Below are 17,580 nucleotides of genomic sequence, written 5' to 3'. Positions count from 1 at the left end.
AAGTGATTAGCTATGCTCTCTATGCAGTCATGTATTCTATGATGTAAATCTTAATAAAAGGCATGAACAAATCGCATCGAGTGTTGAACTTAAAGTTATTTTACTCCCTGGTGAATAGTGAACTTTGAACACAAAACTTTGGAAAATTGTCACAATCCTCGAACAAGTTAATTAAATATTTTATGAGTGATAATTGGTTGCACTGTTTTATAATAGAATAGTAAAACTCACACGAAAATGCATATTTGTGTAGTAAGCGGCGATGATAAAGTACATTCGTTTCCATCATATATACGCATAGGATATACAATAAGTAGTAGATCTATGTTCTTAAATCGTGGACATGGGCGTTTCTTGTTGTTTTATGCATAAAGATTGAACAAATCATTAGGTTAATAATTTGCGTTGAAATAGCTGAATTTTTAAGGAATTTAATTCTCTAATGAAGTTATCGACAGCTGTTCATTTAAACATATGCATTGAACTTTAGAGAACATTAATATCTGTTGAAATAAAATAATCATTATGATAAAAAAATATAGGTTTGTGTTTTGTTTTGATCCTGAGTTCACGTATAGAATGAGCCATCCGACCTCGAAAGAAATCTGACTCAGCCACCAGACAGACAAACAGATCTGATAAATATTAAATATTATGATAATGTAATTATTAAACGATTCTGGGTCCAGTTTTCTACCGCTTCTTTTCTGATTAACATCAGGGCTTAATTTGCATCGGCGCTGTGGTGACGCTCATTAAATGTTTAAAAAAGAAAGTTTTTAATATTCGTCATTTGTTGCCATAGAAACCCTTGCATGGAATCGGGCCTTTTTAAGTAGCGCTGGAATCATGAAAATCGGAATTTCGACATAAAAGGGAATAGCCAATAACATAAAACCAAGCGGTTGGAACATTGAGAGCATCTGTATGCAAATTAGGCGCGCGCCGCTAGCGTTATTTTGGGCGCTTTATTCTCTTGTATGGCCAATCATTTTTCGAGGATATATGAATATTCAAGACGAGAAAATCAATGCAGTTTTACCAAATATGAAATTTGCATACTTTTGTATACATATTTTAGTATGAGTATTTCCTTATATACTAGTTAAGTATTTGGGTCGCAAGATAAGACGTGATAATAAATAAAACATCACCCTCAATCTAAACACTTATTGATCTGTTACCGTGAGTGACTGACAATATGCAAATAAACTTGTTTTAAACAAACAATCTCTACATCGACCAGACTGTCTTCGTATTAAACGTATTTACCGAAAGGACGCTGAAAGCAGTGGCTTGCGTCAGAACAAGAATTCCTGTGCTCGGAATCTATAGTTTCTTAACGATCTTGATACAAATTAATTATATGTCCCGTCGGCGTTGTTTATTGAGCACTCGTGAGAAGACGGATCCTTAGATGTATAGGTACGATAGCGATTACATTGGGATTGTACAGCTGCATTCTCATCGATGGTGGATGCGCTAATGTAGTCAATGACCGTTGCGATTTAGTAATAACCGATAAGCTACATTATTTTTCAAATTTTCAAGCGCTTTATATGCACTAAATTATGTATCGCTGCATTATAGTAGCGTTTCACAGCTCAAGCAACATTGCACACTGAAATGGGTAAAACAAGTAGCGCGTCTACAATATAACGTTTTCTATTTTTGCGAAATAAATTATAAAGGAAAAATAAGGTATATAAGGGTTTATTTGCATTGACTTATCGCCTACCTTTACAGATACGTGTTGTGTTGTCTATAAGTTAATATTATATAATGAAAACAACTATCGATATTTTTGTCATAAATTGAAAGTAAATGGGTGATGCCACTAAAAAATAAATAATATCACTCTTAAATAATGAAATGCATGCAAATATAATTGACATTTTATTTTACATAACACATAAAAATAAAAATAAACATAAGAACATGTATTTACTTTGATATTCAAAATAAAATTTTGAATAATGGACCTGGTTAACAAAGTATGCACGTTTTGATCAATTACTGCATTTAAACAAAAAAAATGTGTTGCTTTAAAAGTTTCACAATTGTTCACTTGAAATCTACCAGCTGTCGTTTGCAGTCCCCGCAAGAAACAATGCATTTAACTAACATCGGAATTACCAATAACGAAGGATGTACAAAAATGTCTATCGACCTTTCTGGTATCGTTTAGCTATTCCCTAAACCGCAATAGCAACTGAACACAAGCAGACGACAAATTCCGGCGCTCTGAAGCATAGCAGAAGAGAGACGGACCGCACGCGACTGGGCGGAGCTTCATGGGCCAATCAGAGGCGATGGTTTGTTGCGGAATCTGAGCGGTATAAAATGAGGACTTTTTTTAAAATTGTCGGATTTGGTCAAAATTTCGATTGCTGGAAAGTCTATGATTCTAACAGCACTACTTCAAGACAAAGAAACGCATGACTGTGATACGAATAAACATTTGTGGAAAGTGAGACTAATAATAATAAAACTGTGACCAAATCCCCACAAATCTTTCGAACTTTCGTATTACACTGATAAGTATCATAGACTTACATTCACCGCATGTGCCTTATATGTGTGCAGGACTAGATTTAGAAGCAAGAACGCAAACAGAGCAAAACGATGCCGAGAGGATTTCTGGTTAAGCGTACGAACCATCCAGGCCAGTTTTCTCACAGATTTAGACATGTTTCGGACGAAGATCGAAGTGAAAGTGGTTCCGACCAGGAGTACGTGCAGACGAACTTTGGTTCGCCAGACTCCGGTTACTCAGCATCGCCAATCTCCGCCAATTTCCGTGAACGCTTTTTGCAATATGCGGAGTTGAACAGAATCTGCCGATCGCCTGTTCCGTCTCCAGTGCCACCAAACTTGCACGGTTATCCATCTCCGCTGTACTATGCAACCTTCGACAGATTATCAGTAAGCCACGATGAACCTTTGGATCTTAAAATTCACAAAGAAGACGTCGCCGACGTGGAAAAACCTTTGGACTTTTCAAAAACGCCAAATAAACAAACTTCCGTACAATTACTTTCGAAACCAACGCCGGTTAAAGTAACACCTCCAATAAGCCCAAACAAGCGACGAGGAACATCGGAACACTCAGAAAATAAATCAAAATCTTCCAAGAAACCAAAAGCAGCCCGTAAAATAAACTTCGATGAGGATACATCGTCACCAGTGTCCGGGACTATCATTAGAAAACTCACCGATGATGTTGAAGGTGCGAGAATAGTGTGTGGAGACATAGACAGCAAGTTCAATTGTGTCGAAGTGACACCAGAGGCGAAGGCAGAAATTGCAAAGATCGAGAACCGGATTGGGGACTATGTGTGCAGGCTCTGCAAGGAGCTTTTCGAGGACGCCTTCCAGCTGGCGCAGCACCGATGCTCCATGATCATCAACATCGAGTACCGGTGTCCGGAGTGCGACAAGGTCTTCAACTGCCCCGCCAACTTGGCCTCGCATCGACGCTGGCATAAGCCGCGACCAACCGCACAGAAACGGAGCGCCACGCCGGTGAAAATTCTCCCGGCGGAAACAGTAGTTGAAAACCATGTCGCGCTTGAGGAGTCTGATCAAGAGTTGCCAGGTATGCCGGAAATAAGCGTCTCCGAGAACGCAGAAGAAAAGCGGTTCCCATGTAGCCAGTGCAATAAGACGTTCCGTCGCCAGGCGTACCTACGAAAGCATTCGCAGGTGCACGAAAGCGACTCAATCTACGTGTGTCAATACTGCAGCAAGGTGTACCAACACGACGCCGCACGGGCGAAGCACGAGCAGACGCACACTGGAGGGAAGGAGCTCACGTGTACCCTGTGTATGACGTCATTTCCGAACAAGATCGTTCTCGAGAAGCACGTGCGTCAACATGGCAGCGATAAATTCGACTGCAAATACTGCGAAAATTCGTTTTGTAGCTCGCCTGGCCTCACCAGACACATCAATAAGTGCCACCCGTCCGAAAATAGACAGGTTATTCTGCTCCAGATACCTGGAAACAGGAACTGTTGAAGTCAGCGCCATATCCGTGTTGTGTGCCGTATACGTAGATTGTGCCTATAAGTGTGGGACAGGGTTTAGTGTGCCTTTAACCAAGATGTCTGTGCGTCAATCTAACACCCAGAAAGGAAAGGTATTTGAAAATTGGCAGAACGCGAGCAACTGTGATTTCTTGTATATTTTTTTATGTGATTATGAAGGCATTTTTCTTCAAGGAGCTGATCTCACTGAGATTTAATTTGTGCTAAAAGGACATTATAATTAGATTATTTTTTATTTGTTCATCTAGTCTCTATATTATGTTGACCTTTTAAAGGTATGTTTTGTTTATTTTGATTTATTAAGGTTTAAATTACCGCATAGAGTATGTTTTTTGATTATTTTTCTTTTTATACTAGTCATATATCACGTTCTTTCATTATATGCTATATATATTTGTTTATTTCTTTCGTGCAATATTTAAGTGCAATTCCATCTTGTGCAATATTTAAGTGCAATTCCACCATGTGCAATATATTGAGTGCAATCAAACCCAGTGCAATATATATTTTCAGTCACTTACGTGCAATAATTTTGTGCAATAAAACTATGTGCAATATTTCATGTGCAATTCCATCTTGTGCAATATGTTCGTGCAATTCCACCATGTGCAATAATTTTGTGCAATAACATCGTGTGCAATTAAATTGTATGCATTTTAATTATTTACGTTGTTAATGTGTGAGATCTAGTAATTTTATTTTACTTATTTATATAGATTTATTTTTACATATTAGCCTTCGTGCCATATAACTAGTATCATGTTTGCCTTGAATAGAGAAATCCAGTTAGATTTATAATAATTAGTCGACGTTTCAATTGCTCCTGATAAATTGTTTTAAAATATACATATTTACATGCCAAAGATTTTCAAGTACTTTTCATGCGTTTCTTATTCTTATTATAAAGTTGTGTTCTCCAACTGCCTTGTAAAGTTATTTTACCCATTATGCCTAGTGTCTAGAAAAAAGGCCTTGGCAAACAGCGTAGACCCAGATGAGACGCCGCATGATGCGGTGTCTCATCAGGGTCTGCGCCGTTTGCTTAAAGGAATTTCTGTAAGAAATATTCTAAATATAGAAATAAATATACTAGACATCCCTAATTTTGGAAATAAATTGATCCGATTTAGAAGGATGGGAGAGTCTACTAGGCATAAATGGGTTAATGTATAATGATATGACTACACTGAACGAACGTTGGTTAATGGTTGTTTCACACGTTATCAACATCCTTCGAATTAAACTCTTCAAAGGCCTCTTTATTTGATATACAAATTAATAATTAATGTGGTTTAATTCTTATTTTAAATTTTTATTGCAATTCATTGAATTCTTCCACTAATTTCATACTGTTTCATACAGTTAAGTAAGGCACATGTGATATACGTTCGTTCAGTGTACATTTTTAAATACCATATTCACATACGAGAAAAGACATGGGATGGTTACATCTGATTTTACTCTTGAAATAATTTAATCGTTGATAAAAACTACAGTATTTTTTTTTATATAATTTGATCATTTTTATTTTGTTGGTTTTATTATTTTTGATTAATTTTATTTTTCCAAGCACATTAAAGTATTTTTTTAAAAATATTATTCCCATGTCTGACTCTCTACTTGATTGGTAATGTTCTAAATATGTATTTGCCTTATATTGCCTTATGTGATCGTTTGCATGTTAAATGCTATATATTTTTAATAAAGGATTATTCCCGAATTTTAGAAGTCTATTACTTGAAGGGATTTAATTATTGCCGCATTGCCATTCAGAACGTGATTGTAGTTATTATTATATTTAATATGGAGTAGTATGCAATATAACAAGAAATCGTTTGTGACAGCTGATAGGATGTTCTATCGATACATTATTTTAACGGGATTCAATTATGGACACGGGATATTTTGCGATGTTACCGCGAAATTAATTTTTCTATTCTATGAACAGTCAAACTTTATTTCTTTTTGAAGAATGAACAGCCGGCTAAGATGAAAGACCCTGTCTGTAACATCAGAGAAATATCATTACTCTTTGAGACCAATAAAACCCGCAATGGTCCTTTTCCAATAGAATCCACATAATTTTGAATAAATATAATTTAAGGCTTTAAAAATAAGGCGGTCTCATTTTCGGTTCTTAATTAGAAGCGTGCTATTTCATTCCGATATTTCTTTTCAATAAAAAATCAAACATCTGTGCAAACTTTGAATTAGAACTCGATCCAATGTTCCGCTCGCGCGCCTTTACCGTTATGCGTCCCCTTTTACAAATCATAAAGCAACGGTGTTATATGGCGATACATTATGGCGGCTTTACCTCGTCCTCTAAACCGTAATCGAGGCGACAAAAGTCAGTAAAGTTCTTTTGAAGCCCGAACAATATAGAACAGTTTGCTACGCAAGATAAAAGAGCGCAGCACATGTTGTAAACATATTTTACCGTAGCGTGGCGGGTGGTGAATCACGGTGATCGACTTTGAAAATCATTGAAAATTCCCAATACACACCATCTGCCGCTGTTTAAATATCAATACTTCCCGGCTCAATGCGTTTTCCAACTCTCGGGCCCCTACGCCACTTGGTCCCGGCCGCCCTGTGATCAGCGGTGAGTGACGCTCCACCTGGCGGCCCCTTTAACCCATCCGCCCTTCTCTTAACCGTTAGACGCTATTATCGGCGAAAAACGCAGGGAGCCGATATGAGGTGATTTATTTTGGGAGTAGTTTCCACCGTAAAATGACAATAATTACAAAATTACGGGTATCCCGCTTCATCGCCCAGTTGGTAAAGGCCTCCGATAAAATTTATGCTGCCGTTTTCGGACAAAAATTTAACACCTCGATTATGAAGATTGTTCGAGTCAGGTATTATCGCGGCGGCGTCAGTGACTAGTAACAAAGCGACAGCAGTGTTCTAACGGTATTGTCAAGATGTTTGCATACTGCAAATAGTCGGTAACAGATGTCAAGCGGGGTTGAATTTTAAATATCTGTCAGCGCTGTTGCAAGGCGAGAAATTGAAGAATTGCATTTTAATCATGTTATCGAGGCGTTAGGAGCTGAATCTGGCTTCCTTAGTACCAAAAATAAAAGTTCGAAACGCCTTTTGACATAAATTTCCCGATTGTTGAGTTATTTAAGGCCTTTGACATGATTGGGTTCGATGGGGGTGCAGACAAAAAAAAACTAAAATTTGCATGCTATGGATATCGCAGATGTAATCGATTCCATGGCAGATTAGAAAGGCGTGGTTCTTGGAATTTTCGACTTAATTAAGTCATAATTAAGTCATATTTACGCGGTAATTTAAAAATCGTAAAACAAAACAAAATGGCTTTTACATGGATTCACTTTAATGCAGGTTTATTTCGTCCAATATCTACATCTAAATGAGGATTTTTATATGAACCGGTGTATATATTATCAAAACATAAAACGAAATTATGTATAACGCTTCAACTGAGTTTTGTCTCCTTAAAAAGTTTCTTCTGGATTCGAACATAAGCCTGCATAAGTTGCTCATACGGGCGTTACGTTTCAGCGATCAATTATCTTTTATATCTTGCATGCAGGTTTTTGTCACTCATTTTACATGAAGTTTGTAATTTATATAAGTCGTTTTTAGCTGTTCGCTTGTAGACATTTCAGACATTGATCGAGAAGCTCTCGAGTCTGATTCTACCGTAAAACAAAACATCGCATTCTATCACAAGAAAACAACAAATAACATGACCCTATTAAGATAACATACCACTAAACCATTGTCCATCCGTGGCAAATTTGTACTTAGTGCCATGCTCTAAAGAGCCGCACGTCTTTTCAGGTAGATAAAAGCTTTTTAGAAATCGCTACGTTATTGCCTGTATCCTGTGCATGTCTGCAAAAGTTTGGGGAGTTTTTCAAAAGACAATTTAGAAATGAGAACTTGTTTCACGTGAATGATATCAAGTCGAAACGTTTCTGATTTGTATAAAAATTGCAAGATATTCGTTTGATGTTTCCATAGATTAAACACCATAGCTGACTTTTCAATGATTTACTAAACATAACGCTTGTTTATTTATTGATTGTAAAAGCTAAATTAATTATTAAGTCATGCTTATTTATACATACAAAATCCGACTGAATCCCTTTTATAATAACACAGATATATCATACGTTCAGGGGTACGAAAAAAGTCCGTTTTGCATAATCAGAATTAAGAAGCGGGCGTAGTGCGATGAAAGAGACGGATAAAAGTTATCCCCCCCCCCCCACACCAAAAAATAAATACATAATTTATTTCAATCCCGCCCGTTTTAAACGGCGAAATTGACGGCATCACAGCATACGTCTAATGGTGTAAACCGACCTGCTACAAACGGCTCTCTGGTTTAAGACTTGTCGCTGACACTTCCAATTAAGTGAAACTGTACCTTTGCTAAAAGAGAGCTAAATAACTACCCTGGACACCTGATCGCCCGATATTACCCTCAGAACAGAGCAATGCCGCAGATTTCCCTGTTATTGCGAGTTACGTACCCGGTCATTATACGAGAGGGTTCGGTTATGTGACGTCGCCTCAGGTGATATAAAATCTTAAGATTTATTTAATTAATGTCGGGTCATTTATTTGATAACAAACATTCAGCGGGCTTTATCCGTTGTCATCTGCATGGAACATTACCGAATAGAATTTTTCGTAAAATGAGGAATATTCTAATAATATCCAATACAATTAATTACTTGTTTCAGGTTTCATTTTATAGCCATTTATTAATAAACATGGATTTTACAGTATTGCAAGCAACAGAGGACTCCCCTTCCGATGAAAACTTCTATCAATTACATATTGAGCTGCACCATTGTATTGTATTTTATCTAATCATCATCGATACTATATCGTAGGTCCTTTGGAAGTAATGATAATTTCATTTTTTTCCTTCACATTAAGAAGCTGTGACCTGATCTTTAACCTTGAAGCAATTCAAGGTTATCACGCATTAGTTCTATTAAAAGTAATTTCAATCCTTTCGACTTATAGCAGGATCAAGTCTGACGGACGAACGGACGGACAGATAGTCGAACAGACGGGCGGAAAATCTATCTTTCCCTCAACTGAAGCACCAGTATGGTCTAAAAACTATTTCCTACTTTTGTCCTATTTCTGTTGGCTCGGTATACGTATAGATGAATGCTAAATGTATTAATCAACGCACATAACAGTTATTTGATATAATGGAACGATAATGAGATTGATAATTTTATGTATTTTGAATATTCCACAAATACAAGCTCCAACTACACCTATTGGTATACAATTTAAAATGAATCAAAAGGAGTACTGATATCAACAAGGTTATAGTGAAGTGTCATATATTCATTAAAAGATCCATATTTAAAAATAAATTAGTTCATGTACTAGTACATGTATATGTCTATTGAGGCTTAAAGGGATCTTTTCACGCTTTGGTAAATTGACAAAATTGAAAAAAGTTGTTTCAGATCCGCAAATTTTCGTTTTAGTTTTGATATTTGTGAGGAAACAGTAATACTGAACATTTACCATGCTCTAATATAGCCATTATATGCATCTTTTGACGATTTTAAAACCTAAAAATTATAAAGCGTTGCAACGCGAAACGATTTAATAATTTGGAGAGTTCTGTTTTTGTCGTTAAATTTTGTGAAACTACGAAGATTGCTTATATAAGGTATAAAATACGTCAAGAATGTGTCCTCGGCGGAATAGCTCAGTAGGCTAAAGCGTTTTTACTTCTGGACTCTGGCAGTACTCCAGGGGTCACTGGTTCGAAACCTGCTCCGGGCAATGTTCTTTTCCTTTTTTTAAATTTTATTCTTGATTTTTTACTGGTGCTTTTACGATCCAATGTTTACATTTATCAATATAAAGCATTTAATGAATAAGTTAAAAAATGCCAAAATCTGTGAAAAGGCCCCTTTAATGCCTAAGCACCCGAGTGCATAATGAGTGATTTTTTAAAATCTATTTAGAAAGTGTATCTTTCGAAATCTCTTTAAGGAAAGTGAACTATTTTGTCAGCCAAATCAAATGACTAAGTAAATATTGTGTTAACGGTAAAGATTATCATGTGGCATCTGTCAATAAAGCAAACACTTGACCAGCTTCGCCTGATAGGACGGTATTGAATAACTAAATATTTTCATAAAATGCTTGTTATATGTTATTTCAAGGTAATTGTACTTATCTATGTTCGATACCGCTTGGTTTCCGCTACATAAAGAAATACAACATTGATTGAAGAATAATTGTCTCTCGCAAACAAAACACAAAGCAACTTTCGATGATAAATAAACAAAATCGTTTTTGGTAAATATGCAGTTAGAACATAAATCACACGAGGGAACTCTATGTAGCAACCTGGATTGAAAGCGAAGTAAAAATTGTTATGAGGCACTTTGGATAAACTGGAAGAAAAAATTGACCCCATCACGTAACTTACAAAAATGTATGAAGTTTGGAAAGAATTGGAAAGAATGCCAAACATCGCATTATGTCCTAGTAAAGCACTTGATGCAGTTGATCACAGGGACTTGTAGATCACTAAACAGTATTAATTTAACAAACTCCTAATTGAGTTAGCCAGTTCAACCCAATAAATGGTCAATTCATCATCCAGTTCATTAAACGGTCGTTTCAACGTTAAATTCTATAACGTCGAAATCACTTCGGTATTTATTACTCCCGAACTATATCATCTTCGGTCATTCCACAAGCATACGGTCGTATGGGCTATTATCGTGAAAATCAATGGTAATTAAATACCTGTACAGGATGTGTATTTCATGGCTGGAAGCAGGTCGCTGACAAAGAGCTATCGAGATATTAGAGATGCCGTTAAAGAGACGTTTAATGATAATCCAAACGTCGTAATTCCGTGAACGTATATTATTGTAAGTTTATAATTTGGTATGTAAAACTAAACATGGTAATACAGTCAGAGAACAATAGCGAAAGTTTTACAGAAAGCTGAAACATTCAAGTGCCACATCGCTTATGTTATCATTAATTTAAAATCTGCAAATTTACAGCATATTCGTAATGAATTGTACATTAACATGTATTGATGGTAATGATTTCTGATTATACATGTACTTATGTTTTAAAATCTCTGAAACATAAAAATTACAAATCAAAATTATTAAAAAAGACATCATTATTATTGTCAAAAAACAAAGTGAACTGATTTTTGAGTCACGAACAACTATTATATCAATAATGTGATACGGGCTCCGATTACGTCTATTTTAGACGAGTGTAAACATTAGCTCAGCATAGGCCGTACGGTCGCTATCAGATATCTCAATGTGGGCACTATTGACTAACGCAAAGAAGAACTAGTGTCTCATGTATTATGTCATTTATTTTCATGTGTGACATTTTTGGTATCTAAACATACTTTGATATCGAGTATATATGTCGTTTTATTAGTGGCTATAGCGTACAATATAGTGAAGCCATCTCACAGTTTCGAGTCCGGCGTTTTTAACAGTATGTTTAAAAAATGTTGTGTGCAAGTTTATAAAGTGTACATACAATATTAATTCATGTACATCAATAAAAATGCCGAGTATTCTCCTTTCCAGTAACCTGTATTTTATGCATATCTTCTCAATTTTAAGAACAAAACATAATTTGCAAACAGAAAATCTCGCTAAAATTCGTCATACTGCGTCAGCAGGAACACATTTACCTCATAACTTTATGATCTAGTAGAATTTATATGAATTCAATACTAAATGTTTTTTATAATATTGTTTCATTTTTCGCCGTTTCAATAGTATTTATGTCATATTACGGGGATAACTTCATCAACTCACGCCCTTTTTAAATTTAACCTTACACTAATCTAACCATTATCTTTCAATACGGTATATACTTTTACATATTAAGATGTTTTAATCGATTAAATAATTATATCTAAATAAGTCCACTCAAGTCGTTGCGCCAATAGGATTAAGTTATAGAAATTAGGGAACCGTTTCAATAAACATCGAAGTACACATGTACGATACGATACATTTATCGAAGGTACATAATTGCTAACGTCAATACCATATGATTATAAATTTTCAGAACTTAATAGATTACATTGGCATCTCAAGCGCCGTATATATTTGACGAGCATGTCGAGCTAGTTCGTCTACATATTAAGATTACAAAATTTTCTTGTAAGTTAAAATTGTCGTACGATCGTTTATGAAACGGCCCCCAGACATTTTTCTTAAGGGAACTTCTTTTTTACTGAGTAGTTTACAAGGCAGTAAGTCGATATTTTAGTGCGCTTCACTAGCGGAACAGTGAGTGATGCGTCCTCTTATTGTCTGTAAATACAACAAATAGGCCCTACTGAAATAAGAACAGGCATTTACGTTCAAAATCACAGGCACTAGGCATTAGTTGCTACCCCCCCAACTGCTATCCCTCTACCCCCAGCTGTTACCCCCTCCAAAACCCCTCAACATTGTCCATAGTCGAAAAGTCGCATTTTTTTTCATTTATACATATAAGTAAAAAACATTCGACACAGTTTTATGTTTTGATATTTTGTAAAACAAATTGATTTTTTTGAGGATTTTGAGAGGGTTTAGCAGCTAGGGGGAGAGGGGAAGTATTTGGGGGTGCTAGGGGGGGGGGGGGGGCGGGTGGTGGGTAGCAACTAATGCCGAGTGCCTGTGTTCAAATGTCAGTTTATTAAGTAAGTCCGCATAGCGGAGCAGTCGTAACCAATCGGTTGCTTTTTAAACAGTTTTATCATAGTTCGTTTATTAATGTATACAAAACAGTTCGAGAGGGGATTACCAGGGTGCAGGATCACGTGACTTTGTGGTGATCCCAATTAAACGTTAATGGATGCTTTTTTCAAATAGCTTTTAAAAACAATTTTTCTTAATAATTGTAACTAGTTCATAAAAGGCAGATTTTATTCTGCGTATGGCAATGCGAAATACATCGGAATAACTTTTTTAATAAGCCTATGTTATTGTTAAACAAATTCGATTTATACTACACGGTTATTCTTCACTCAACGTGAAATTTTGTCACCGATTTCAGACGTATTCAAGGATTTATTCTTCTACCTTAAGATATCGGCACAAACTGCAAGAAAAACTTTTATGCACTAAAGATTTATGCAAATGTATTTCAATAACTTGAGATACATGTATTTGCAAAAATAAAGTTCTTAATGGCGTGTTTACATTCTGTCCAATCCGTGTGTAAACCCCTTTAAACCTCGTTGATACTGCACCCTGATTACGTGCGTTTAACAAATGCGAAACAGGAGCAGGAAACGTCGTATTAGGGAAGGTTATTAAAGATATTTACTCTTTTGTAAATGAACGACAATAATCAAGATGAGAAACAATTATTATTTCCTTCAGTTCAACAAAATAAGGCTAAATTCAACATTAAATTCATAAACCAGGCGATGTAACATTAAATGCTATAATCATTTGAAAATCACTTCGGTATTTATTACTCCCCGAAGACAAATATAGACACTTAACGATCCTCTGTCATACCACAAACATTTAAGTACGCCTCTACATCGACTACTAGCGAGAAAGTCAGCCTCTATAACGCTCAAAATCAACGAAAATTTCGTAAAGTATTTAGTAAAATAAAGTTAACACATAAATCCTTATAGCAATCGCCACAATTTCAATGCTAGATGTGGTATGATTACAAAGAGTTTTTGTATATACAAAATGCTCGTTTTTATTTAATTCTGACACATTTAATTTCATTTGGGGTGTGTATTTGAGATTTATTTACAGGTCGTCCAGCGTCTTCTCGACTACAGATGTATCGACCTGCCCCTGTGACCCTTCAGGGGAGAAAATAAGGTCATATTATACATCATAGCACGATGGCCAATGAGACCTTAATGTGACTAGAAGGTTTTTTTTGTTTTTTTTTTGTTTTTTTTTAATGGATTATATAGTGGTTTGCCTTTTATCGAAATGGTTTTTGCAGTATTCCTATTATCTCTAGATTAGCATTATCTTTATTGGCATTAATGTTAATTCCTTATAGTTTGTGTGTGGTTTTTGTGCTCTCCGCCCCAAGAGGTGTTAGTGGGGGTTCGAGCGGGATACAGAGGGCGCCCCGATTCCAGAGGCGCCCCTGGTTCTTTTAAGTGCCCGGTGTACATCACCGATACACTGCACCCCCGTTTAACGTCCCTCGCGGAGGACTATTAATTTCATTTTAATATCCCGCGAATATATCTATTCATACGACACACGAACACTAAAAAGGTACCATGTTAGTGTGTATGTGTCGTATAAATAGATATCGTTGCGGGAATTTAAAATGGAATTAAACATGCAAAACAATAATAAAAACGAGCATTTTGTATCAACACACATCTATTTTACCAGACCATACCTGGCGTTGAAATTTCGGCAATTGCCATAAGGAACAATGATTTTTAATTGTTTAGCTTTATTTTACGAAATATTGTACGAAATTTTCGTTGATTTTGAGAAGTAATGTTACTTTGAATACCTGTTGAGGTTATAGATTTAATAGCTGGACATTGGCCGCTATTACCCCAGTACAACCGGATTGGCGCATTATCTACCACCAAAAGAGTCAGTTATGGGAAGTACGGTAAATAATCACCCCATCGCCACCCCATGCGTTTCCGCGTGTACGCGGTCTTCTTATCAAGTCCATAGCGTCCTCCCTGCGTTTATACTGCGATCCATCTTTGTTTACGCGGGTACCATCGGCGACGTGACAAAGTTCAAACTATGTTCTTAGTATAGTAACGGTTAAGTATCGGTCATGTGCAGTCCGCACAGGTTAGTCAGGTATGGCACATTCCGCTTTTCTGCATACGCCTTGTTTTAACCCTTTCAGTGCTGGAACCGAATTTTAAAGGCCTTTGCAAACAGTTTGGATCCAGATGAGACGCCACAGAACGTGGCGTCTCATCAGGATCCAAACTGTTTGCTATTTGATAGTATTCTTTGAAAAAAATATCGAAGAAAATGCTAATTTTAGAAATTCAGCAGACAACATTTTAGCAGACGACAAATTTCCCAGCATGCAAAGGGTTAAAGAAGTCTCTTCTTAACAAAAATCCAGTGTAGGCGGAAAATGGTCTTCCACGGAAGCCTGTGCGGACTCCACAGGCTAACAGAGGATGATACTTTACACGCATGGATTAAGCCCCGCTTTTCCAGAAAGAGACTCAAATATTGAAATACAAATAGTCATCACAATGGTCTAGAAAAAAGAGTGAAAAGGGGTGAACTGATTTTAAAGTCAATAATGTGATACATTTCTCCACTATAGAGTTGTCTTTTATAACATTGGCTCAGCAGCGGCCGTTCAGTCTCTATCAGACAACTCAGATTGGTGGTCAGTGCATATTGTAAATATCGGAGGACTAGAGTCTGATTTGTTTACATTGTTTTATATATATATATACCGCTTTGTACTGAAAATTCAAATATACCTCGTAAAGATTGTGGTTAATAAGTGCAGTATAAAGGCGACATTTCACAATTTTAAGGTCGGCATTTTGAGATCACAAGTTGTCTGTTTGAATTGAAAGTAAGAATACAATTATAGTTTAGTTAAGGTAAATTTGCATATAGATTGAACAATAAAGACAACTTATTACGTAAAATTATGTGGAATGGTAGAAAAATATTTATTTTGAACAAATATTTGTCACCGCTTGGCTAACCCAAATTATTGCAATTAAGTACATGTAAGTTTAAATCACTACATTGTTAAACTTTGAAAAATGTTTTTATCATATTTACATTATATTACAGGTTTGTCCAATTTTTATTTCAACGACGCGTGGTGTTGTAAAATGCAGATTTTGCTTAATATGAAATAGAAAAGATAACTATGATAATAATTGAACAGAGTGGTTTGTAAACTGTTGCTAACATATCCATTTTTGTCAACCGTTTTAGCAAGAAAGTAACATAAACGACTTTAATTTTAAAATGACCATATACTTTGTACAAGAACGAGAATGTAAGTCATAAAAAGATGAACAAGTTTGAGTTTTTAGTCCATAAGAAGAAGCGTGAACTTAATTACTTAATTTACGTTTGAAAATCAATGTAAACAATGAGGTGAAAATAGAACTTAACCATTGTACCAGCAAAGCAGAGATACTTAACTATGTAGAAATGTCGTATTATTGTATTTCACTTCAACAGAACAACTAATTAATTACTTATGGACTTCATTAAACGGGCGTTACATCATTAAGTTCGATTATGTGAAGATCACTTCTGTATTTATTACTCCCCGGAAACAAATGAATAACTTAACCATTCTACTCCATACCACAAACAGTTGAGTGTACATTGGCTATTATCGCGAAAATCAATGGAAATCAAATTCCTGTGCAGGATGTGTATTTCATGGCTGAAATCAGGCCGCTGGCAAAGAGATATCGAGATATCGGAGATGCCGTTGAAGAGACGTTTGTTGACATTCCGTGCGAATAAAATGTATTTCAATCAATTTCATTTAAGAGTGATAGATCTATCAATTTTAATAAAGGTTTAAATGACTACATAATATTATGAAAGTCAACTGACTGGTAAGTCGGTAAGTCTAATCGAAATGGAACTTTCCGCTTCGTTCTTGTTTGCAATGAAAATCAATCATTTGACCTTTATATATTTTATTGCATGTTTTATCGTCGGAAATATTAAGATATTGTTACTATTGAGATTTCCCTTTATTGCCATATCCCTGTTCTGTTTAGTTATAAAGAATCGTTTTCCAAAGCGGTTTAAGGGAGATAACAATGCCGATAATGAAATGGAAGTTACTCTCTAAAGGGATTTGAAAATTTAGATCTGAAATTGTCTTTTTAGAAAAAATGCCATGTTTCTTAAAAGAACCAGATTATATTTATTCTTTTAATTTATTTTGTAAAAACACATAATTAATGTTGAATTATGATTATTAATATTTATATTGCATTATTGATGCAGAAATATGAGTAGCAACTATGATCCAATATGTCATTACACTTCAGGAAGGTTTAGACAAGATTCTTCAAATGAAAACAAAACCAATTGAACATCAATGCTAATTGTTGACGTAACTGCGATTTTTTTTTGTAAAATGAAGATTTGCACGACTTGCGTTATCTTTTTAAAAATTATCGTAAAAACCAAAGAAAGACGGTCACATTTTAATTACCGATTGATTGATTTTCAGCTGTTTTTTTTATCGATGAATGATATTTTTCAAAGGCATGTTATCCATGATATGATTTATCCAGACTTGATAATGAATACTGATTGAACATACTTTAATAGAACTAAGATGTCATAAACCGGTAATCACACGCTATTGCAAGAGCATGACATTCAAAGCATAATAGATTTTAATCACATTAATTATAAAACGTTTAAAGCCTCGGAACTTTTGGAGTTAATTTTTTTCACTGAAGCGTACCATTTTTATGAACGGCAAACAGGCAATTATTTAATTACGAATGCTCGTAGGCTGAAAT

The 17,580-nt window shown here is 35.6% G+C and overlaps 1 protein-coding gene across 1 annotated transcript; it reads left to right on the top strand.

The window, feature by feature from the left end:
* Nucleotides 1–2,385: 2,385 nt before the first annotated feature.
* LOC127874825 (insulinoma-associated protein 1a-like) lies at nt 2,386–5,669 on the top strand. The gene has a single exon (XM_052419460.1). The coding sequence runs from the start codon at nt 2,626–2,628 to the stop codon at nt 4,018–4,020; it is 1,395 nt and encodes a 464-aa protein (XP_052275420.1). The 5' UTR covers nt 2,386–2,625; the 3' UTR covers nt 4,021–5,669.
* Nucleotides 5,670–17,580: the final 11,911 nt, after the last annotated feature.

Source organism: Dreissena polymorpha, chromosome 3, assembly GCF_020536995.1.
Source record: "Dreissena polymorpha isolate Duluth1 chromosome 3, UMN_Dpol_1.0, whole genome shotgun sequence".
In the NCBI taxonomy this organism is placed as follows: Eukaryota; Metazoa; Mollusca; class Bivalvia; order Myida; family Dreissenidae; genus Dreissena; species Dreissena polymorpha.
This window is presented reverse-complemented; position numbering and strand designations above follow the sequence as displayed.